At 38.6% G+C, this 26,665-nt stretch overlaps 1 protein-coding gene across 7 annotated transcripts in view; it reads left to right on the top strand.

The window, feature by feature from the left end:
• The window catches only part of LOC126252200 (mitochondrial protein C2orf69 homolog), a 227,850-nt gene that overhangs the window by 153,986 nt on the left and 47,199 nt on the right, over positions 1 to 26,665 (top strand). For 6 of the 7 annotated variants that reach the window (XM_049953073.1, XM_049953087.1, XM_049953095.1 and 3 more), the window contains one exon: positions 17,133 to 17,195. The exons of the other annotated variant lie outside the window; for it this stretch is intronic. In XM_049953073.1, coding sequence (XP_049809030.1) covers positions 17,133 to 17,195 — 63 coding nt within the window. The remainder of the gene's footprint in view (positions 1 to 17,132; positions 17,196 to 26,665) is intronic. 7 annotated transcript variants of the gene reach the window in all.

Below are 26,665 nucleotides of genomic sequence, written 5' to 3'. Positions count from 1 at the left end.
TATTTGAGTTGTACATTATTTCACTGAATGAACAAAAATGTTTTCGCCCTTCATTGATATGGCTTGACAATGGCTTGAAGGTTTTCAGCCGAAATATTGATGGAGGTAATAATGATACCCTGGGAGCAATCTCTAAATATGCTGCAATATTCTGATCACCAGGAAAAGTAGAGTTTCTGTGTGTGGGGCTTGTGTCACGTTGAAACGGATTCAGCAAGATGATAAGTTTCTGGAGGAGTGAAACTAGAACTCCATTTTTTTTTTTTTTTTTTTTTTTTTTTTTTTTTTTTTTTTAAAAGCTCATAGTGTCATACAGCTGATATCTATGTAATATCACTGGTATTACATGTTTTAAATTTTTTGGAAGGAAGGAAGACCCAATCGATTGATGATGGAGCATGTTGGTATCCTAAGCTTTCTTGTATTCACTTTATAGCATTATCTCAGTGCTTAAGCATTGATATGTTCATCATGTTAGTGCATCAATTAGACAGGTGGTTCCTTGCCGAATTTGATTTAGTGTTTTGTCACTAAGGCAAATTATTTTTCCTTTCTTTGGTTATCATGCAAGTTAAAAAATTATGCGTAATTCGTCATGTACAGTGAAACCCCACTTTTACACTTTTCAAGGGACATAAAAAAAATGGTGTAAAACGTGGGAAAATGGAAAATGTGGGAAATAACCTTTTAAACTGCAAAAGTTGTGTATAGGATAGACCTTGCACGTTATGTATGATACATGTACGTAACAGGCATCAAAAGACTTGTCAGGGACTTTTTTTATTATCTAATGAAGGTTTATTATCTAATAAAAACAGCTGATGTAACTGGAACTGATAACTGTCTGGGAAGTAGGAACGTTTGAGTCAATTTCATATGTTGTAATCGGTGTTTTTGAGAGCCTGCAGCTGTCATTCATTATTTAAATAATGAAGTACTGCACTAGATACGTATTTTTTCATGCTTAGCAAGACACGTTTCGTGTCCCCCCCACCCCCCCACCCCACCCCCCGTTGCTAAGTGTGCAAATATGCAAATAAGTATTTTGTGTAGCGTTTGAGTATGTGTTAATCTCCATCTCTTGCACTGTAGTCGTCTTTTTGAGGTTATCACATACTGTGCCTCATCAGTTATGTAGAAACACCCCCCCCCCCCCCACACACACACACACTCTATCACTTCCATTATTTGTTTGTATAACATAACAAAAAATAAATACTGCACTTGACAATGAGAATAAATTATCGAAACACGTTTTGATCAACATGAATTAAATACTTAACCAGCACTGTGTTTACACTAAAAACATTGAGCAATGCAAAGTGTATGACAGTGTCAACCAGCACTCCAAGTGGCCATAAGCTGAAGCACACTAAATATGGTTTGACAAAGTTGTCACGACAATCTCAACAATTACGAAACTGCGTTTGCGCAGTAGACAGTTTGGAAATGGTTGCGATTGGTCATGATATCTTAATTCAAACGAACGTAGTTACTCCCATCAGCCACCACGCCAAGTAGAGCTTGGCTGTGGTGGGAGATACGTCATGAATTGTTCAAACTTTTACACGTTTACCGGTTCCAATATGCTGAGTAGAGTGCCCTCGTGTCAAGAAACTTAACCATGTAATATTTGTAAACACTACAGGACAGCCAACACATGCCAGCATCATTTTTTTCCACATACATTTTTCCATAATGCGTAAATCGTGGGAAAATTATAAATATCTTGACGCAAAATCTGGTGCAAATTAACATTGTGGGCGTATTAAATTTGATGGGACTGATAAAAAATGTCGTAAATGGCGGGGAGACATTAATTCCGAGAACGTAAAAGCGGGATTGCACTGTACATGTAGTAATAAGGATGCTGCACAGTGTAAAACTGTGACAAGGGTATTACCTGCTGCATATGCGGAATCTCATTTATCTATTGCCACCAAACATCAACCAATCCGAAGATGCCTAAATAAAGGTGAAATTTGTCATAGGGAAGTAATAAAAAATTTTAACGCGGTAACCAAGACTGTATGTTTGCTCATATCACACATACTGATTGCAGTACCAGCCCCGGGATGAAATGGAAAAAGTTCTGCGGTTATTGGTGTCTGGTTATCACACTGAAAAGAAAACAAAACCTTTCTCATGTTCAGTTCACGTGTCAATTGTGAAGGACCCACCTCATGCATACTTCAAAATTCCATTGTCTAGTTGAAAAAGCAGAATTTTATAGTTATTTACTGGCATAATTATTGAGTGTGTTTTTACTTGGTTCCTTTGTTTTTTATAATGTAATAGACTTCCTATTTACAATAGTGAATTATCAGGTTTGTTCAGTTTTATCAGACGAGTGGTCTCTGTAGTTGTTGTTGTTGTTGTTGTTGTTGTTGTTGTTTGTTGTGGTCTGTGGTCCAAAGACTCATTTAATGCAGCTCTCCACACTAGTCTACCCTTTACAGTCCGTTTCATCTTTTGTTACCTACCACGACCAACATTCATTTGAACCTGTGTAAGTCAAGCCTTGGGTTTCCTCTACAAATTTTAGCTTCCATATTTCCCTCCAAATTGATCATTACTTGGTGCCTCAGAATTTTTCCCATCAACTGATCTCTTCTTTTTATTAAGTTGGCAATACATTTCTTTTTTTTCCCCAGCTAGATTTAATTTCTCTTCGTTACCTAACTAGATATCTATGTACTCCATCAGATCTTCTGTAACACTATAGTTCAAATGCTTCTATACTTTCTTGTTGGTACTATTTATCAGTCAAGTAAAAGTTCTGTTGGTACTATTCCTCAATCACTTATAACTTCTGTACAAGGCTGCATACCACGTAAATACTCATGGAAAAGATTCCACAGTATTCGAATTTAAATCTGATGTTAACAACTTTTTTCAGAAATGGTTTCTTGGTATTTCCAGCCTGCATTTTATATCTTCCCTACTTTGATCGTTGGCAACTATTTTGATGTCCAAATAACAAAAATCGCTTACTATGCTGTGTCTCATTTCCTAATCTGATTCTCTTGGTTCCACCTGATTTAGTTTGACTGCATTCCAGTACCATTGTTTTACTTCTGTTGATATTCCTCTTCACCCTCTTTACAAGACAGATCTGATCTTTATCAGACTCCTTTGTCACCTCCGACACAATTGTAATGTATGGGCAAACTGCAGAGTTTGAAATTCTTCTGCCTGCATTTTAATTCCCTTTCCAAATTTCTCCTTGGTGGTCCTTTATTGCTTGCTTAGTTAACGGTTTGAAAAACGTAAGGGACAGGCTAAAACACTATCTCAGTCACTTCTCAACTACTGCTTCCCTTTCATGCCTTCTGCATTTATAACTGCAGTATAATTTCTGTTTAAGCTATGATAACCTTACACTGCCTGCTACCTCGACAGTTTTAGTGTGTGTATTCCAGTTGCGACTGTGCGTACCCGCATTGCCCACTAAGTCCTCAGAGCTTCGAAAATCAAAGTCCAGTAGAATGTCTGTAAAATGATTTAATTATATATTGATGTACACTACACAAAGTGTCAAGTAAGGGTTTTTCTTCCCACATTTATTATCACCTCAACCATTACAGTGACCATTTATATGCGAGCGGGTACCACCACTTTACTATACACGAAAATGGCATTAAGGCATTAACAACATAATCATACTGTGAAGTAACAGTCTTTTCCAAGGCAGTGTCAGTGAAACACAGTGGCTGGGTATTGAAACGGTGTGAGCAATATGCAGATTTTTGTACAATTTTACAAACTGGGACTCTCACAAATATGTTACGCAGTTGGTACTAGATTGCTTGCCAGTCAAGGACTGACTATTTTGGGGTGGGGTGAGTTATGTAAAGCCTGGCATATGAACGTATTGTATTTCATAAACTAAATTTTGGTTTGAAAAACAGCTAGGTTAAAGATTTTTATAATTTGGATGGAGCGTACATTATTATAGTAATTTTGTTTACAAAATATGTAATGGTTTAGGAAAATATAAGAGACCTTGCAACCATGTTAGGAATAACACATTTAGAAACACAGGCATCGTATTTAAAGGTATAATCATTTGTGCCAGTTGTAGATAATTCTAAATTAAAGGCTTAATTGCTTAGTGAAGGGTGTCATTTGGGCCAGGAAATCGGAAGTGACAAGAGTATAGTGCTAAAAGTTGGAATCTTACTCAAAATGGTTAAATTTGCAATGGAAAATCTGTGTTTGGACTTTAACTTTAATTATCTGTTGAGTTGATTAGTTTTAATAAAATCAAAATATTTTGCTGTAGAGTCTTTGTGTTGATGTTTCTAGTGAGTGGTGTCATCATTATCAAATCTATCTATTAGCTCAGAATCTTTTTTCCATTACCTACTGTAGAAGAATTTCAACCTAGACATAACTTTTAATAAACATCCTCCTTTTTTTTTAAACACTAATTAATCCATACAACCAGCTAACCCAAGACTTTAATTGGAATAATGAAAATGAGTGGAATCCAGCCTAAATAATAATTTGATAGGTTTGTGTCTACACTATATATACATCTCATAGAAAATCAGAATCAAATAACAATTAAAAAGACAAAATATTACTAGCAGGCGTATAACAAGGACACATGGAACATTTCAGCTTGCAGTGTTTCTCAGTCAACATTGTCAGAAGCTTTCTCTAAATCTACAAATGTAAAAGTCTTTCTTTAATATATCTTTGAAAATAATTTATAGGGTCACTGTTGCCCCGCATGTTACTACATTTCTCCAGAACCAAAACTGATCTTCCTAGAGGTTGACCTCTACCGGGTTTTTACTTCTTTTGCAAACATAATTCATGTCAGTATTTTGTAACCCAGGCCTATTAAACTGAAGGTTCAATATTATTCAAACCTGTCAGCTACTTGCCATTTTAGGAGCAGGAATTACTACAGACTCGTTGAAGTGTGATGTTATTTTGACTGTCTCATAAATCTTGCATACCAGGTGGAATAGTTTTTTCATGGTTGGTCCTTCCAAGGATGTCAGTAATTCTGAAGGAATGCGATGTACTCCAGGTGCCCTGTTTTGACTTAGACATTCTCAGACATTATTATCATGGAATCATATCTGCCATCTCATCTTTTCCTTTACTCTCTTGTCTTTCTCTAATATTGTTTTCATACTGGTTTCTCTTGTATAGACCTTCCATGTATTGCTTCCACTTTTCAGCTTTCCCTTCTTTACTTACCAACTGAATTCCTAATATTCACACTGGTGCTTCTCTTTTCTTAGAATGTTTCTTTGGTTTTCCTGTTGGTGTCCCCCTATCTTTCCCATAGTCGCACATTTTTCTACAACTTTGCATTTCTCCTGTAGCTATTCTTGTTTTGCCATTTAGAACTTATAATGTCAATGTCATTTTTTAGACATCTGTATTTCCCTCTTCCTGCTTTATTTGCTGCATTTTTATATTTTTTCCTTTTGCCACATAAATTCAGTGCTTTGTATGTTATCCAAGGACTTCTAATGGATTTTGTCTTTTAACTTAATTGAACCTTTGCTGCCCTCACTATTTCATTGCTCAGTGTTTCCTATTCTTTTGTTGTGTTCCTTTCCCTTTATCAGTCAGTCATTACCTAATGCCCTCTTTGATACTCTCAACAGCCTCCTGGTCTGTCAGTTCAGTCATTACCTAATGCCCTCTTTGATACTCTCTACAGCCTCCTGGTCTTTCAGTTTACCAAGGTCCCACCTCCTTTATTTCGTACCCTTCTGAAGTTCATAACCAGTAAATTATGGTCAGAGTCTATGTCTGATCTTGGAAATGTTTTGCAGTTTAAATTCAGTTTTTAAGTCGATGTCTTACCGTTATGTAAGGTTTTCAGAATGAACTTTTCATTCTACAGAGAATGTGTGCTGTTACGAAACTTCCTAGCAAATGTAAACTCTGTGCCAGTCTGCGACTTAAGCTTGGGACCTTTGCCTTTCGTGCACAAGTGCTCCACCAACTGAGCTACCGAAATACGTCTCGCAATTCGTCACAGCTTTACTGAAAGGCGATGGTCCCGTTTTTAAGTCTTAGTCCAGCACACAGTTTTAATCTGCCAGGAAGTTTCATTATGTAATGTATCTGAAACATTCTGGTGTCCCAAGGTTTCTTCTGTGTATATTACCCTCTTTCGTGGTTCTTAGAAAAAGTGTTATCAATGATTAAATTCTACTCCGCAGCTTCCCCTTCCATTCCTCTCTCCAAGTCCACGTCTGCCTTTTACTTCTATCAAATAACAGTTCCCCATAACAATTGCAGGTTTGTCTCCTTTAACAATCTAATTAATTTTTTATATATCTAAAAACACAGATGATGTGACTTACCGAACGAAAGTGCTGGCAGGTCGATGGATACACAAACAAACACAAACATACACACGAAATTCAAGCTTTCGCAATAAACTGTTGCCTCATCAGGAAAGAGGGAAGGAGAGGGAAAGACGAAAGGATGTGGGTTTTAAGGGGAGGGTAAGGAGTCATTCCAATCCCGGGAGCGGAAAAACTTAACCGGTGTATGTGCGGATGGATATGTGTGTGTGTGTGTGTGTGTGTGTGTGTGTGTGTGTGTATACACCTATCCTTTTTTCCCCCTAAGGTAAGTCTTTCCACTCCCGGGATTGGAATGACTCCTTACCCTCTCCCTTAAAACCCACATCCTTTCGTCTTTCCCTCTCCTTCCCTCTTTCCTGATGAGGCAACAGTTTGTTGCGAAAGCTTGAATTTCGTGTATATGTTTGTGTTTCTTTGTGTGTCTATCGACCTGCCAGCACTTTCGTTCAGTAAGTCACATCATCTGTGTTTTTAGATATATTTTTCCCACGTGGAATGTTTCCCTCTATTATATTCATATCATTAATTAATTTTTTAATCATATCATATGTTCTTTCAGTCTCTTCTTCTGTAGAGCTAATAAGCATATCATCTTGTACCACTATTATGGGTATTATTATTGTATCTATCTTGGCTTCAGTATTGTTTCCACTATGCTGTGCATAATAGCTTATCCAAAGTCCTATTCTCTTACTCTATCCTTACCATGCCACCACGACACTTAAGTCCCATTAAATTTCTCTTTTTAAATTTTTTAACATACAGTACGTTTTCATTTTATAAGTATGACACATGAGAATACAATACACCATTTTCAGCAAAATGTCCAACCACCATTGAGAAATCTAACTACAGATGTATGCGAATTTTAGGAATTTTTAAATGTCAGCATGTTGGCATTAAATAGTTTTTATATCTGGCGTCATTTTTGGAGTGTGCTTGCTGTTTCCAGATTTTCTTGTATGACGAAATCTAAAAATTTTAAGAATTGTAACAGTTCGTTGAATCCCAAACTACAAAATAATAAATGTTCACAGTTATAATTTCTGTGTCTTCATTATGTACTATGCTGGCAAATATTGTGCTTAAATCAACTTTATTCTTTATATAAAGATTAACAAAATTCATTGGAAATGTAAATAACTTTATTAATCTACATTTGTGTTTCCTGTCACATGAGAATGTAAGCAGTGAAACACTGGAAAATCCAGAATGGAATGTAACAATATAATGAAAACTATAGTTGCTGCTCAACATATAATGGAGATAAGAAGTCACAGGAAGGCATAAGAAAAAGACTGTCGTAAAGAGAGCTTTTGGCCAACAAGGCTTTTGTCGAAAACTTACAACACTAAAATACACACACACACACACACACACACACACACACACACACACACACACACACACGACTGAGCAGCAGCACGTTATTGGGGAGGCAACCGGGTCAGGGTAAGGAGGTGGCTTGGGCAGGGAGGGGGAGGTATAGCAGGGGAGGTGTGGAGACAGTAAAGGGCTGCTGGGAGTGTGCAGGGGCAAGGTGGAAAGTAGGGCAGCTAGGTGCAGTCGGGAGGCCAGGGAGAGTGGTGGGGGGTAGCAGAAAAGGAGAGAAGTAAAATGAAGCGGTGTGTTGATGGAATAGAGGGCTGTGTAGTGCTGGGATGGGAACAGGGATGAGTCTAGATCGATAATGACAATGATTAATGAAGGTTGAGGTCAGAAGGGTCACGGGAACATAGGATATATTGCATGGAAAGTTCCCACCTGTGTAATTCAGAAAAGCTGGTGTTGGTGGGAAGGATCCAGATGGTACAGGCAGTGAAGCAGTTATTGAAATGAAGAATATCATGTTGGGTGGTGTGCTCAGCAGCAGGATGGTCCAGTTGTTTCTTGGCCACAGTTTGTCATTGGTCATTCATGTGGACAGACATGCCCACATAGAGTACAACACAGTGGTTGTAGGTTAGCTTGTAGATAACATGACTGGTATCACAGGTAGCTCTGCCTTGGATGGGGTAGGTGATGTTTGTGAGTGTACAGAAGTAGGTGATGTGGGAGGCTGTATGAGACAGGTCCTGCATCTAGGTCTATTACAGCTATATGAGCCATGAGGTAAGGGGTTGGGAGCAAGGGTTGTGTAGGGATGGACAAGTATATTGTGTTGGTTTGGTGGGTGGCAGAATAACACTGTGGAAGGGGTGGGAAGAATAGTGGGCACGACATTTCTCATTCAAAACCCTGATGATGCAGATTGTAATTCAGTTGCTCGAGCCCTGGGTGGTACTGAATCATGAGGGGAATGCTAGTCTGTGGTCGAATGGTGGGACTTTGGGAGGTTTCGGGTGACTGGTGAGAGAAGGCATGGGAGATCTGTTTTTGTACAAGGTTGGAAGGGTAATTGTGATCTTTAAAGGCCTTAATGAGACCCTCAGTACTTCTCCTTTGGAAGGCATTACATACAAACAAACAAATCTGAGGCATGGCTATGGGCTCTTGCATAGCACCGTCCTGTGCCAACCAGTTCATGGGCCATCTAGAGGAATCCTTTCTAAACACCCAGAATCCCAAATATCTCATCTGGTTCAGATGGCGAGCACACCCCATTCCTGAAAAAAATGTTTCTTAGCAATTCCAACAGATAGATAGATGGGCAGACAACAAAATGATCATAAAAGGGTTCTGTTTCCACTGACTGAGGTACAGAAACGTAAAAATGTAAAACATTAAAGATAAAGAGAAAAGAAAACATCCAGTATCTTGTTACAAAAGTAACATTTCAAACTGTCACTTTATAGCCATCTTGACATCAACTGGCATGCTTACTGTGATGCAATCCAGCATAATGTGCAATATGAATTCTCTGATGTTGCCGGGATCGACAATTTCATTTCTAAGGCAATAATCACATACAAAACTATCTGTCCATGTCATATTTTGTGTATTACTGCTTACATTCTTATGAAAAGAATAGTTCCTATTCACCATAAACGGTGATGACTTGTCACAAACCTCAAAGCTTTTGTTTCTTCTCCATCGATTTTAATTCCTACTCCATTTTTTTTTCTTTCTTTCCTATACTGCTTGCTCAATATACAGATGGAATAACATCAGGGATAGGCTACAACCATGTCTCACTCGCTTCCCAACCACTGCTTCCCTTTCATGCCCATCAACTTGTATAACTGCCATCAGGTTTCTGTACAAATTGTAAATAGCCTTTTGATCCCTATATTTTACACCTGCCACCTTCAGAATTTGAAAGAGTATTCCATCAACTTTGTCAAAAGCTTTCTCTAAGACTACAAATTCTAGAAACATAGGCTTGCCCTTAATCTACCTTCTGAGGTTAAGTCGTAGGGTCAGTATTGCATCACATGTTCCAACATTTCTATGGAATCCAAACTGATCTTCCTCAAGGTCAGCTTCTACCTGTTTTTCCATTCGTGTGTAAAGAATTTGGGTTAGTAGTTTGCAACCATGACTTGCGAAACTAATAGTTCGGTATTTTTCACATGTTTCAGCACCTGCTTTGTTTGGGATTGGAATTATTATATTCTTCTTGAAGTCTGAGGGTATTTCACATCTCTTGTACATCTTGCTCACCACATGATAAAGTTTTGGTTGGCTCTCCCAAGACTGTCAGTAGTTCTAATGGAATGTTACCTACTCCCGAGGCCTTGTTTCGAATTAGGTCTTTGAGTGCTCTGTCAAGTTCTTCACACAGTATCATATCTCCCATTTCATCTTCATCTGCGTCCTCTCCCATTTCCATAATATTGCCCTCAAGTACATTGTCCTTGCATAGACCCTCTGTATACTCCTTCCACCTTTCTGCTTTCTTTTCTTTGCTTAGGACTGGTTTCCATGTGAGCTCTTGATATTCATGCAGGTGATTCTCTTGTCTCCAAAGGTCTCTTTAACTTTCCTGTAGGCAGTATCTATCATACCCCAAGTGATATATGACTCTACCTCCTTACCTTTTCCCTCTAGCCATCCTTGCTTAGCCAATTTGCACTTTGTCGATCTCATGTTTGAGACGTTTGTATTCCTTTCTGCCTGCTTCATTTACTGCATTTTTATATTTTCTCCTTTCATCAATTAAATTCAATATCTCATATGTTATCCAAGGATTTCTGCTAGTCCTTCTCTTTCTACCTACTTGATTCTCAGCTACCTTCACTATTTCATCTCTCAAAGCTACCCATTCTTCTTCTACTGTATTTCTTTCCCCTGTACTTGGCTATCGTTCTCTAATGCTCTCTGAAACTCTCCTTAACCTCTGGTTCTTACAGTTTATCCAGGTCTCATCTCCGTAAAACCCTACCTTTTTGTAGTTTCTTCAGTGTTAATCTGCAATTTGTAACCAATAAATTGTGGTCAGAATCCACATCTGCCCCTGGAAATGTCTTAAAATTTAAAACCTGGTACCTAAATCTCTGTCTTACCATTAGATTCTGTCTGAAACCTTCCAGTGTCTCCAGGTCTCTTCCACGCATACAGCCTTCTTAAGCCAAGTGTTAGCTATGATTAAGTTAAGCTCTGTGCAGAATTCTACCAGGTTTCTTCCTCTTTCATTCCTTGCCACCAATCCATGTTCACCTACTACTTTTCCTTCTTTTTCTTTTCCTATTATTGAATTCCAGTCCCCCATGACTTAAATTTTCATCTCCCTTAACTGAGTAATTTCTTTTATCACATCATACATTTCTTCAATCTCTTCATCTGCGGAGCAAGTTGGCGTATAAACTTGTACTACTGTGGTAGGTGTGGGCTTTGTGTCTATCTTTTGACTAGAATAATGCTTTCACTACGTTGTTCACAATAGCTAATCCACACTTGTATTTTTTTTATTCATTATTAAATGTACTGTATCACTACCCCTATTTGATTTTGTATTTGTAACCCTGTATTCACCTGACCAAAAGTCTTGTTCCTCCTGCCACCGAACTTAACTAATACCCACTATATCTAACTTTAACCTATCCATTTCCCTTTTTAAATTTTCTAACGTACCTGCCTGATCGAGGGATCTGACATCCCACCCTCCGATCCATAAGATGCCAGTTTTCTTTCTCCTAATAACGATGTCCTCCTGAGTAGTCCCCACCCAGAGATCCAATCCAAATAGGGGATATGAATGGGGGATTTTACCCAAGAGGATGCAATAATCATTTATCCATACAGGAAAGCTGCATACTGTTGGGAAAAATTAGGGCTGTAGTTTCACCTTGCTTTCAGCCGTTCGCATTACCAGCACAGCGAGGGCGGCTTGGTTAATGTTAAAAGGCCAGATTAGTCAATCATCCAGACTGTTACCCCTGCAACTATTGCAAAGGCTGCTGCCCCTCTTCAGGAACCATGTCTGGCCTCTCAACAGATACCCCTCCATTGTGGTTGCACCTACGGTACGACTATCTGTATCACTGAGGCACGCAAGGACACCCCCCCCCCCCACACACACACCAATGGCAAGGTCCATGGTCCATGGGGAGGGACAGGTAGACATATCAAGTTGAAATTTATGTCACATTCTAAGATTTATGGTACCGTTGTGGTGTAAAAAATTTAAGTTTCTACATCAATGCAATCAAAGTACGTTGTCACTTATGTTACATATTTTGATATCTTGCCAGTATCGATATCGATAATGGGCAAAAATAATCGAAATTCTCGATTCCCAGGCTGGATGAACTACCTATGTACATAAAGTTAGTAAGGACCCTCGGTGTGAGTCCTACTGCCAGTTGCTGCCCCCCCTCCCCAGTAGTAATTTTACAGTTTGTTTTTTATATCAAAACTACTACACTCTTGGAAGTCCACTCAATGTGATCAAGACAGCTACAAATAAAGTATTTTGGAACCAAAAAAATAAATAAATAAAACCCACTCAATAATAGCAAAACATGTTGGTAATAGTCGTGCCAAAGACTGACAAGTTTATGGTGTGTAGGATGGTCTGCTAACAGTAGGTATAGCAGTAGCTAATGCAAATGTGTAGCTTCTCTGATTCTCCCCCCCCCCCCCCCCCCAACACCCATTCCTGCTCCCAACCCCCAATTCAGGGCGGACAGTCAATCAAGTAGGAAAGCTGGCTTAAAATGTGTAAGATGGAAGTTGCAGGTGGTGATGAGTTCAGTAGAGAAAAGGGGTGAACATTTTTTTATGAAGTTTGGTGTTCATACAGATAGTCTTGAAAACTGATGAGAAAGCACATGTCTCCTAAAACACATTGGAATAAAGTTAGGAATGAAAACAGTTTCTTGCACTGGATTAGTAGGGATAAAAATAATTTGAACAGACTATTTTAACCCTCCAGTGGGTGCGTCGTTTTTTATCACACAAGTGGGCACACGGCGTACTTTGTACATTTGAAAAGACCAGCTGGCTTCATGTTATCTGTGTATGACAAAAATCACAGTTTTATGTTCATTTATTTTAACAACGATAAAATAAACTTACATTATAAGAGCTAAATCACTGTTTAATTAACCAATATTAAAATAAGAATTAAACAGCTTAATTGCATCAGATCACAGCCAACCACTTATTCAATTGCTAATTATTTCGTACACATCTGTCTCATTGTGGGATTGTGCTGCTAGCTCAGTATCTGGACCATTTTTCTGCACGGATTGCAAATTAGTTTTTTCCCTAGCTCATTGTTTATTTTATATTATTGCTGCTCACTTGGAAATGTGACAGCACCATTTATCACTATGTTAATTGAAGCAATAATGAAAGAACAGATCCCTACCAGATTGCTTCTTCCATCAGGCGCCATTGCAGTCCACAGTCTGTGTGCCACGGGCAGTGATATTGCTCATGCGTGTGTGAGTTGTGTGCGTTTGTGTGTTTTCTACTTCAGAAGATGATATTTGGGCCAAAAGCTTAATGTAGATCAGTCTTGTTTCATTTCACCTGCCTGTGACCCAACTTCTCTTCTATATGGTGAATAGCAATCTTCCCTTTTCATAATATTGTTGTTATTCCATCTAAGACTTTCCATTGTTTGAGTTTATGACTATAATATTGTCACATAAATTATCAGTTCTTGAGTTAAGGCTCCTGCATTCCATTATTAAGTCTTTTATTTGGTGTGTGTCAGTGACTATGCACTACTCTGTAACAAAGTTAGTGAACTTTTGTGATAGTAGGGAGAACACACAACATGGAAAGCTTTTTTTGGAAGAAGTGGAAGAACTTCATCTCAAGAAGTGAAGTGGCCACTGAAAAGTCATTTTAGTCGAGTCATAGTCATGGTGATATTTCATTTGATATTACTTTCTTTTCTTGAGGCTTTAGAATGGGCTCAACCAACCAGTTATGGGGAGAATTACAGTTTAGTGTGTAATCTACACTACAGTACATCTTCATTAATTTTTCATGTGTACACTCTATTGCCATATGTGAACATCAAACCAGTTGCAGAAAAATCCTATGATAAATCGTCATTGGAACCCCAAATTACTAAATTGGAAGAGTGCGTGCTTTATATTAACAATAGTACTTGATTCTTAATTGAGATACATAAAACTCAGAGGAAAAATTATTAGGTGTCGGTTATTTTTCATACTTCCTTCTCCTTCATCATCCTTTTTTATTTTCATCAATTGTTTATACCACTCTTGTGTTATAGAGAAAAGTGGCACCTTGACTGGTAAAGTGTTAATAAAACAGTTTAGAAATTGATTTTGTGACCGTTTATTCCATTTCAAATGGATTGCATGCCTGTTATCCAGTCAGTTATGTGCATGCCTGCTATCTGTCAATTACAGCAAGTAACATCACTTCATATAACAATGATACACAGTCACAGAAAATGAAATTCATTAGTATAGGAAAATATATATATCTCTCTCTCTCTCTCTCTCTCTCTCTCTCTCTCTCTCTCTCTCTCTCACACACACACACACACACACACACACACACACACACACACACACACACCTCAAGTGAAGTTTCTTGGTGAAATATCTGAATCTTTCGAAGGATGTACAGGAGTTCATCAAGAAGATGGGTTCTCCCCACTTCATTTTAACTTAATGTTACACCAAGTTATCAGAGACTGGGGAAAATAAATTGAGTATGGACAGCAGGGCAGAGAATAAATGAAGTGCCTCGCGTTTGCTTATGACCTTGCTTTCTTCATTAAGACCTGTGAAGAAACCAAGTATGCCTTAAGGAAGTTACACAAGATACCATCAAATACAGATCTCCAAATGAAGTATGAGAAAACTCATTTTACAGAAAATATAGATCAAACTATCAGAAGATCCTAATTACAAATGAAATATCGGACAATTTCATGTGTCTCTTTTTTTAAATATCTCAGAGAAATCATAGTACAGTCTATGCTAGACAGTAAAACTTTATATATAAAGACCTTCCAAACTCGAGAAAGCATACAGAATAACAGGGAATCGTTACAGTAATAAATGAGTGATGTATTGAAATGCAAAACTTTGACACAAGACTGTTGTTTTTCCTGAAACATTAGATCCCTCAGAAACTGTATCTCTAGGAGGCCATTCAGAGATTGGTGAAATCAGAAAGGAAGAGCAAAAAGTTATCAGAAAAATTTATAATTCCATTAATATATACATACCGTTTGTATAAAAAAAACTGCAGCCTATACAAAGTAATAGAAAAGTTCACTGATGCAATATTTAGATGTTGTTTGAAGTTCTATGGTTACATCTGCAGAATGGGCAACACTTGATTAACTAAAAGCTGCTTAATATAATACCTTCAAAAAAAGGTAAAAATCACTTGGTTTGAAGACATTAAGCAGGTCTTATGAGAAGACGCAGAACTTACCATCAAAGAACAAAGCCTTTGGAATCCTAGGTACACAACACACATTTGCAGAGAAAGCTAAGATGATAACTGGAAAACAGTGTACAGAGGAACACAAGAAACAACACTAAGTGATTTCGCGAAGAGATTTTGAGAAGAGAAGAAGAAAAGGAGCTGTCAGGCTCAGCTAAGAGGTTCAGATACAGTCATTAACTTGGCATAATGAAGAAAGAAGAATAATACAGCAAAATATCGTAGAAAATATTTAAATAAATTAGAATCTGGTTAGTTCTATGAGAAATATGATCCAAAGTTTGGTGTGTTTATCATTACCTCTGTGCCTGTATCTGAAGTAAACTTTTCAGGGATGGTGGTTTGGAGGGATACCAATGAATTTCGTAAGATTTTATGGATTACTGATGGGATTGTAATATCCTGCGAATAGGATATGGAAATTTATATAATAGCATAAACCCAGAAACAACTATTATATTAGAACTACTAAAATGTGCTGAGAGAATGTACTTTAAAATGAGTTAAAATATTATAAATTAAGTCATAGTACAACTTTCGATAGCCATTTATTAAACACAGTGGAGAAAACATCACATACATCACAAAGGCAATATACACAAAGCTTTTTGTGCTTTAAAATATTGCACTTTATGTTTTTTGTAATTGATAAAATAATGCATTTCCTCAATGGGAGTACTGTATGGTTCTGTTAACATTTCCAACACAATGCTGAAATTTTATGCTTCAAAAAGCACTTGACATAGTGTCAAAGAAAAGTGGCATTCTAACACACACAATCGTTAATATAAATTGTAGCATGTAGGCTCAACTTAAATTCATCTGAATTGATTATAGGAAAACAATAAAAACTTATTTTTTGACAAACTGTCTTTTGGCTTCTGTCTCAGGTTCTTCGGCTGATGTTCGTCTTTTCGTCTGATGACTTTTCTGTTGTTTTGCCAGCAAGAGTGGCTGGCATTGTCAATGTTTCACCCTCCAAACACCAGACGAACGTCAGCCGAAGGACACGTGACAGACGCCAACAGGCAATTCGTCAGCAAGTGGCCACGGAAGCAGTATTAATTTATTGTTTGTTGATCATCTTGTATGAACCGTCAATGTACTATTAAGAAGTGGCAAGTGTTGGGAACAGATTGTAAATTCTGAATCTTGTGGCCTGTCAGTACAACTTTTGAGTTAATCTTCTAAGATCTTAGATGCTGCCATTGTAGATTTCAAGTAACTGGTCCTTTTAATTATCTCATTGTTCTTACATAGAACCCAAATATTCATGGATTATCAACTTTTTTGCAATATTCATACTCTATCTCTGAGTTGCATGTTAACTTACGTGATAGAAGAGAAGATGCTTGTTTAATAATGATGGTATAAATGAGGCAATAGAAGCAGTTAGTTTCATTTAAATAGTTAGTTTACCTACATTGATACACTATGAACTATCAATTCTTACTGATGAAAGCTTGTCACATCGGCAACCATTACAGTGTACACTGATCATAATTTTAAGACTAATGTATGATTAGATTAAGAATGAGTAATCCAGTTGCTTTCCCTGAAATATGTTGAATGATTATATGGCATACTTTCTTTAGAAATACAAAAGATATTTGTTCTTTGGGTTATAGGCCTGATGATCCATAATGTATAATCTCATAACACAAAAAGTCACCTTCAGATCAGGTTGTAGTATTGAATTTTTTGTGCCAAACAATTTTATTTGTAATAATTAATGTGGATATTATTCAATTGATGAAGAATTTGATAATTTGCTATAGAATTTTGCATGTGAAGTAACTGGCATGATTAAATGCTTCTAAAATGTGTCAGACAAAGAGTTCTTTTATATTTTAGTACACTTATAGAGAGAAATTTTGTTATGTCATTTATGGATAGCCCCATGTGTGTAACATATGCGTTATTAATTGCAACTTAGTGTTATTTCCTTCTGACTAGATTGGCTACACCTAAACTTGCAACATTCATGGATATTGTCTCAGCAGACATGGATCAAAACAGGCAAGTGTAAAATTATTTTAATTAAAATGTAGCTTTGGGATAAATTCTTGAGTAATTAATATATTCGTATACTCTGTGGGGCTGTCCTCAAATTACATAACTAAAGACCTTTTTGGAGTGTGTCAGCTTAACAAAAATCCACATCTTATTTTCTCCACTTGGCCTTTCTTCTTAATTTTTGTACTGGCACAAATTAATATTTGCAGAATTCAGATGAGACTTCATTTTCCCACTTTTTGTGTTGTTTGTTTGTGTTTGGCTCTGGCTCTATGTGGTTTTTTTTTGGGGGGGGGGTGTTTTTTCCCTTACTGTGTGAGTAAATTTAAGGGTAGCTTAATTAGTCATAAGAGAATAAATTGTAATTTCTGAGAATGAGCAAAGCTGTGTGACAGCTTATGTAATGTTTAAGATCAATTAGATACCTGATTTATATGGCAGTAACATTCTAGGGTGGCTGTAATGTGACTTTCATGAATGTGATGGTATATTTTATGAGTGGAATTTTTCTGGAATTTGTAATTAGAATGCAACCAGTTAATGGAAGAACAGAGTAGTCAGAGGAATGCAATTATGATGCATCTTTAATATACATCTGCAAACAACAACACAAAATCTTCCACAATACATAAAAAAGCAAGACAATAATTATAAAAATCTAATTGGAAATGTATGGTTTCACTCACATCTGGATCCTGTTGTTATATTTATGCTCAAAATAATTCATGCATGAATTCATTATCTCGTTGCAATGCTGTCTATTGCATATATGTAACTAAATTGTAGGTAATTGTTTATCAAAGGGTTGTTTCCATTGTATGTGTAGTCTTTTGTAATATGATGATGAAATAGATTATAAATTTAAAAAAAAAAGGTTGTGATAGGTTATCAGAAATAATGCAAGGATACAGGAAATTGTAACACTTGCGGTTAAAAGCATGGCTGTTCTTAATATTTCCTGTGTGCATAGTCTTGATTTCTCCATTGGACTCGTGTAATCTGCCAGAGTTCACACTTCAGTTTGTGAAGACAAAACTTGTCTTGAGAGTTCCAAAATGCTGCAGTGTATTTAATTATACACTCATGTTATTATACTAGTTTGAGAACGACTAAATTTTCAAAATACACATTAACTACTATTGCAGACAATATGCTGCATTATTGTCTCCAGAACTGTATCATATTTTATTGAAAGATAACAGCATGGATCAGTCATTCTTTGAAATATGTCTTACATGTTGCATTTGTAACATTAAGGCATGCCGACAGCATTTATTCATAAAAGTGTTTCTGTGGTCCCAAAACATAACATTTTTGATGATTTTCCAACCATTTAAGCTTAGAATTGTGCAATTGTCATTACCTGATATTCTTTCTTTATGGAAAGTAACATGTTACTAGTTTCTTTTATCATGGTCTTTTTACAAACTCACATTTAGTTGTTTTATAAGCTTGTTTCAGCTTTGCTTCCTGTTGCATATTTTACAAGATTCTTTTTGTGGAGTCTGGAGAAGTTTGTAGCATTGCTTAGCCCAATCCCTAAATATTACTGAATGCTAATGGGCTGTCATTAATTGATTCAACAAAATTGTTGTTCTAATTTTCTATTCTGCATATCATGTTAACTTTACCCTACAGCAAGATCAGAGAGGAATTTGTTGTGGCTTCATGCTGTTTGCGAAGTGATTATTTTTAGCTCTGCCTATGATATTAGGAGCTTTTACGATGATGAAGTACAGAAAGTCATACAAAATGCTTCAGTATTAATAGTGATATTTAGGAGAGTCACCAAATATATATTGTAAACATCCAAATGTTAATAGAAAATTATGATGATTCAGAAATATTTTCTGGAGCGTATCTTTACATTTACTTGGTTATCTATCCTTTGTAGAGTATTTTGTGTTACCTGATAAATACCTCACTATTCTATCTGAAAATTGTGTGTGAAAGAAAGACTGTTGATAAGCTTCCAAATGAGCACCAATTTGTATAGATAGTCCTGGCCATTTTGCCAGATGTTTGTGTGTGGAGGTACTAAACTGCCAGTTGTTTTTTACGTTGAACCTTTTTGTGATGCATAATGCTTTTCTTGTAGTGTTTGCTGTAATGCTCTCGGTCTTAGTAAATGAAATCGTGATGGAACATGCTGCTTTTCTTTGGAACATCCTTGTCTCATCTGTTAGTCATACATTGTAAAGGCTTCACTGTGGAGAAATAGCCAGGAACTGGTTAATAGCTATTTCTTTCCTGGATAAATTACTTTTCTCAAGGATTCTGACTGTTAACCGTATAAGGAAATTTTTGTAATAAAACAGCGAGAAAAATTAAATTCAAAAAGTGACACAAAGTGATGTACAAATTTTAATGTTTCGATTTCTCTGGCACCATACAAGAATTCTTGAATAGAAATAGTTCAAGCTATCATGTGTGGATGCCAGAAACAAGATGGGAGAAAAGGAATCTTGGTATCCTGTTCAAAGTTTCATAGTTTTTCATTACCAACAGGAGAGTGACAAGTTTGCAGCAATCTGTAAATTAATGTCAGTTGTATATAACCGTAAATTAATGTCAGTTGTATATAACCGAGTGGAGTAAAATTTCAATTTGACTTTGGAAAGGCTAATTCATGAGACAAACATAATGACTAATACCTAACGTTGAAGTACTACTTACAGACAAACTTAAAACTATAAAAATCCTAACACTGTCCTAGCTTTTGGAACTATTAGTGTCTTCCTTTTGGAGGAGGGAGGGGTAGTTTGGGGAATCTTAAAAAGGAAGGGCAGATCACTCACATGCCAGGATGGGGGACACTTTTCTGTTCTGAGGAAAACTGTACAAAACTATTGTGGGTTAGGATGGCAGGTATAATTAGGTACGGAGCTACAGGTTGCGATGGTGCGGCAAGTTGATTATCAGGGCAGCAGGTTCATGGAGCCAGGTAGATGTCTGCTGACAAATTGTAGAAACAGTACACAATAGGCCATTTACTTAGTGTGTAACATACAATGGCTGTATTGTTGTTGTGTTGTGGTCAGCGACATGGGGGTGTATTCTGACCTAGGACGTGGAGAAGATGGTGAACTCTGTATGTTGCTTTTGAAGATACAGTTAGTTCACAGTGTCAACCCCTCCCCCTGCCGAGCAGGTGGCAGTAGAGCAGAGTTATGCTGTCAGCACTCTGGTGAGTGAAGTAGTGTAGCATTAAGCCCCAGGCAAGTGACTGGCACACAGCTATGACGATCTCTGTGGAAGTCAGTCACGCCGGCTGGTGCAGATGCATGGCTCAACACGGGAACTAGCCAAGTGCACAGAGATGAACTAAAGGTCCCAGTGTAGAATGCAGTGTCAGTGACCTGCAGAGGCAAGCCTGCAGTAGTAAAGTATGACAGCACAGGGCGGACGGTGGTTCGACAATTAGCCCAGGAGTGCACTGTTGACAGCAGGTTAGACACCCTGAACTTGATAAAAGCTGGCCAGCAGATAGATCCCCAGCTGGAAGGCATCAGTCCAGCTCTCAGTGGCATCAGACCTAGGCACAGCTCATAGTTCTGCAGTTAATAGAGGTAGCATCTGATAGTAGTAGCTAGATGAAACATTTCAGATTGACAAAACTCATGGGGTACATACTGAAAGCTTGCTGTAGGCCGTGACAGACCTACACATCTGAAATGTGCAGTATTTATGGTGGCTCGATGCACTACTGTTCTGCCAGACCATCACAGTTCGTCACACAGACCAAGGAAGTGGCCTGGTTGCAGACCAAAATGTGTGGTAATCCAGCTCATCAATGCTACAGTCTGGCTTCCTTAATTTTGTTGTGGCAATGATGTGGCAGCCCTGGCAACAAAATTGAGGCGGAATATGTTGTAAAGTGTTCTAATGTTAGGCCCCGGCGGTGATTCATGCTGTGTCAGCATAGCTCACCTGTAACTTCTTGTGAAAGAATGCCTTGCCGAGTTGTGAAAGACTGCCTTGCCGGCTTCTGCCTGCTTCGCCCTTCTTAGGCTTTTTACACCAGTCAGTGGTGACACCTTCTGTTAATTCCCCCACTGGTTTCATCTGCTATGTAAAGGAGGAATGGCGCAACATGCAGACTAGCAAGATCTGCGAAAATGATGTGATAACACACCTCACTTTTTGCGTATATGTACATTCCATTCAGCTTTCACATACACTAATTCAACTTTAACTACAACATTCGCTGGGTGTATGCTTAAGCAATAACTACTTGCTAATGGTGACTCATTCACTCAGTATGTGAGCTTCCATACGTCATCCATATTTGTGATCTCGAATATTATTTTCAGAAGTCCATTACGTCGTCGCAATGTATATGACACCAAGTCCTTAGCTTCCCATATTTGATATCATAGATGTTTGTAAGAGAGATGTAGCCCTCAGTACTTTCCGTGTATCTCATTCTATACTCCTTTCCTCTCAGCATCGAGGTGCAGTTCTGAGAATGCTTCTTTCAGCCTCCCTACTTCATTTCTCACTTAGCATACACTGGTGGCTATATCCCTCAAACATACTGTTCGGGTTGGGCTGTTACTCCATGGCAGTAAAGAACTTGGCCATTTGAAGGTCAGGAGAAGATGCCATTTCTTCACTAGGATGTTGGCTGTAGAGGTGGTAATGGCTGGAATTGAATGGTGAACTGGTAGTGAAACATCTCTGTTTACAGTAGCCCTTCATTATTTTTAGTACAGAGACAGTGTGACAGCAGGTGGGAGGTTGTTGCCTCTCAATAACGTCAGTGGCTGCCGGCACACTGAACACCACAGTCAGCAATTGCTGGCTTAAGTGCCAGCACAGCAAGTGCCTGCAGTGAGACGGGCAGTGGCAACAATGAAGCTGCGCCTGAAGTGTCAGAGGCAGCTTGTAGCAGCCTGAATAACTCATGGTCACCGTGTACCATATCAGGGTAGATGTTATTCAGACAACATCAAACGTAGCTGAAATCGAAGGCATATGTCTCCGCTGGATTGTGATCAGCAGCATCAGAACCCTTGAGGAGCCAGCTTACAGCAACAGGGCAATGGACCACCGCCAGCCGAGGCTCGAAGACGTGACCACGTTTCAGGTTGTCCCAGCAGGACATAATCACGTGGTAGGTGACCCAATGGTGTGTGTGTGTGTGTGTGTGTGTGTGTGTGTGTGTGTGTCAAACCATCTGTGCACAGTCCCCAGATCAGGAGGTTGCCAGCTGCTATTGAAGGCAGGAGTCCTTCATAGGTGACTGGACGCTTCACCTGGCACGGCAGTGGTCTCCATCGTGAAATCAATAGCTGGTGGAGACAGTGGTGGTCAGCATCAGATACACAGATTGATGCAGTCGTACAGAGAACACTGGCAGGCAGCTGAGAACATCTATGGAGGGGGGGGGGGGGGGGGAGTCTGCTGGCCAGTACTTCTCCAACAACAGTACCTCCCTACCCCACACCAGAGAAGACAAAGAAGGGACAATGGGCTGTAGCAGCAGGGTGATGCCGTTGGGCAGTGGCGACTTCGTTCATTCTGCTTTTCTTGTTTGATCAGCTCCTGAAGGAACCTAGCTGGAGCTGTATTATTTCCAACTTCACCATTTAGAGGTGCTGGCTAGCTTCTTCCACTTAATCACCATAGTGAATAAGTACTCTTTCATTCTGTGATTACACCTTCTTATGAAATTTTGTTTGAGCTTCAGGCTGATGTTTGCTTCCCTGTGTATAATATTGTTTTGCTGAGCATTGCCAAAGCAGATCATTGCACTAGGCGAGAGTTGTGGTGCAACAATACATGAAGGAAACTCTGCTTCCATCATCTGATGTTCCTTCTTACAAAAATAAAACAATTCTGTATACTACTACTCCTTTTACGATATCAACACGTATGGAATTGTGTGTGCAGTTTATGCGAATGTATCTTGTTTTTTTTTTTAAGTATGCATTGGTAATTACAGTTTGACATTTGCTGGCAAAGTCATCTGAGTGGCCTGATGTGTACCTTCGTACCAGGGATGAATTTTTTCCTTTTGTCCTTGGAGGGTATATTGGCCACTGACCTTCTTTATACTCTGGTAACTTAGAATTGTATTGTTCCAATCTTTCTTGCTGTTCTAATGCCTTGGTATTGGCTTTTTACGCCCATTTCCACACTGCCTTACATGTTCTTGTGAAATTTAGTATGAGTTTATCATTTTTTCCTTATCTGTGGTTTCATTATCTCAAGGCATTCTCTGACCATACACCACCTTCCATGGTGATAGACCTATGCTCTCATGGATCTTTATAAGCTGCTGCCACATACTGATGGCTATTCACATTGTAGCTTACTGTATTACCTATCAGTCTGTGTACCTACTGAGCCTGTTGGTGTAATAGGCTTATTCTTACTTTGCAAATGTGTAACAAGTGAAATAGTTGCTTAATTAATTCTGACATGAAATTGGTGCCTTTATTCATGATCACCATCTGCAGAGTACCAAACTTTAGTAACCAATTATTTACTGTTGTGTGTGCTACCATATTAGCCAGTTGCTTCAGAATAACGATCACTGCAACATAGAGAGAGTAATGGTCTATAATAATCAGAATGTAGTGGTTTTCTGCCAGTGACTGGCTAAGATGTCCTAAAACATCCATTCCGAGCATTTCAAAAGATATAGTACCCTGTGGCAATCCCTGTAGAGTTACATGTTTATGTCTTAAATCTGCATGTTGTGCTCAAGGCACACAATTTCTTACACACTGTTCTGCACCATCTTTACGTGTTCTACAACAGTAAAGCTCTGCTACTCTTCAATCAGTGGTACTACGCCTTTTGTGACAGGATAATATATGATTACGGGCTGCTTCTTGCAGCTCGGCAGGGACTAGGAAGTGAAGCCCAAGTTTCTTGTACTCTGTCAGTAGCTTGCCCTCTCTGCTGCTCCACAAGGCTAAGGCTCCATTACACTAATTTTCCTGCGAAGTCCATCAGCATTACCATGTTTCTTATGGGATTTTTGAATTACTTCAAAGCCAAAATCACTTAGTTCTAATGCCCATAGTATAAACCTACTTCATGGATCCTTCAGTCCCCACAGCCATTTTTGGATCCTTCAATGCCAACAACCATTTTAATGCTGCATGATCTGTTAGCAACTTAAACGTTTTTCCTTATTAATACCCTTGTATTAAACTGAACATCTCTTGTTCGGCAATAGAATAATCTTATTCGGCTTTGTTAAACTGCCATGATGCGTAAGCTATCGAATGTTTGTTATCTTACACTTCCTGACTTAAAACACAACCCACTGCATGGGTGCTAAAACCACGTGATAAAATGAATTCCTTTTCATACTCTGGACATATTAACACAGGACTAGTTGTTAATAATTTTTTTTAATTTTCAAACACAGTTTCATACTGCATCAGGGTAACGTGGTTAGGGAGTGGAGCGCTTGGGATGTCTGCAACTGGGAGTGGTTCGATTGAGACAGTTATTTTTCAATTTCCTTCTTTCTTTATTAATTCTTCTCGATTTGACTTGTAACAAGTCTTGCGATCCTGTGCCAATCTCAACCACCTGACGTACTTATTGTGAGCCAGGTGCCAGATAAGAAGACCCAACCATCTCTACCAGTGCAATGTCAGTAGCAACGACGGCATGCACATCTCAAGAGCTGTGTGTGCAGAGCCCTGGAAAACGGATGCACTGGAACAGGTGTCTATATTTTTAAGTGGTCCTACACCACCTATCATCACTGACTGAGAACGTTTAAAATCCCGGCATACAAAATTTGCTCAAACAAATAAATCTTGAGCAAAAGCACTGATTCATTTAATCTTGAATTCAAGGTTCCTGACCTCATAAAATATAAAACAGGAAAGGCACTACCATTATGAAACCATATTGACCCCAACATATTCACACACATAGCAGACACTTTACGTATGAAGTCAGTACCAACATTTACCGCGTATTAATAAACAGTACACCAAACCTCAGCTACTTAACTAGACTGCCGACTGGTAACTTAACATGACTTACATTATGCCAGTAGGCAGCTATTATAAAATAACAGAGAACTGTGTGGTGGTAACCCTCTCTTATATTAAATGGCACTAGCCATAACTTAATCTAATTACCCAGATTATAGGAGGGAGTAAACCACCTACCATTAAACTGGCACTGACCTGACCACCGTCATTATACCATAAGCATAAGCATAGCTTTACTATTCAGCTTCCTAAGCTAGTCCATCACTACCAGAATTAAAATTCTTGACACAGTATGATTTTGGTGTGAGCTCAGAATAATAGCTTATGACAACCACCAACCTCGACAACTAATGCACATGTGCTGTTCTGTACACTCCACAAGGGAACAACACAATAAAATACAGGTCTCTTTGCACAGTAACAGAACCATCAGCACTTACAAAAGTTTAGATAATGGCAGACATATGGACATTGTACTGTCAACCAACAAACATCAAATTAAAATAAAGCTGATCAACACACAGCGATAATTTCAAATAACTGCGCAGCCATGTGTTCAATACACAAGGCATATCAAAAGGCAAGTACCAATGGCCACACAGAGCAGCACTAAATGACAACATAACTAGGTGCACACACATTTGACAAATAAACTGACAGTCAACAAGAGAGACATCTTAATGCCACACAGCCAGCAGAATTTAACTTTCTCAGACATGGCCCTCAATAAGCGCCTATAAGTAAGTCAGCAACCTCTGTGAGATACGAGAGAACGGTTCAGAATATGGACACTTCTGCTTCCAGAAGCACACAGCATGACAGCTAACTCGGTGCAGACTTCATAGCACATCACTAAGCTGGCAGAACTAACATGTAATCTTGGCTGCAGAAAGCAGTACTCTATTACCCAAAGATTGTGTAAACAAACAAATCTATAACAATACCAGAGAAGGAAAGTTGCTACTCACCGTATACGGAGATGCTGAGTCGCAATAGGCATAATACAAACATTCACACAATTAAAGCTTTCGGCCATTAAGGCCTTTGTCAGCAGTAGTCACACACACACACACACAACTTGCACATACATCTGCAGTCTCAGAGGGCTGAGACCACACTGCGAACAGCAGCACCAGTGCATGATGGGAGTGGCAACTGGGTGGGGGTAAGGAGGAGGCTGGGGTGGGGAGGGGGAGGGATAGTATGGTTGGAGTGGCAGACAGTCAAGTGTTGCAGTTTAGATGGAGGGCAGGAGAAAAGGTGTGGAGGGGGGTGGGGGGTGGGGGGTAAGTAGCGGAAAGGAGAGAAAATAAAAGACTGGGTGTGGCGGTGAAATTACGACTGTGTAGTGCTGGAATGGGAACAGGGAGGGGGATGGATGGGTGAGGACAGTGACTAATGAAGGTTGAGGTCAGGAGGGTTACGGGTTTTTGTTGTGCCTATCGTAACTCAGCATCTCTGCTATATGGTGAGTAGCAACTTTCCTTCTCTGGTATTGTTACA

This window comes from Schistocerca nitens, chromosome 1 (genome assembly GCF_023898315.1).
Source record: "Schistocerca nitens isolate TAMUIC-IGC-003100 chromosome 1, iqSchNite1.1, whole genome shotgun sequence".
NCBI lineage: Eukaryota > Metazoa > Arthropoda > Insecta > Orthoptera > Acrididae > Schistocerca > Schistocerca nitens.
This window is presented reverse-complemented; position numbering and strand designations above follow the sequence as displayed.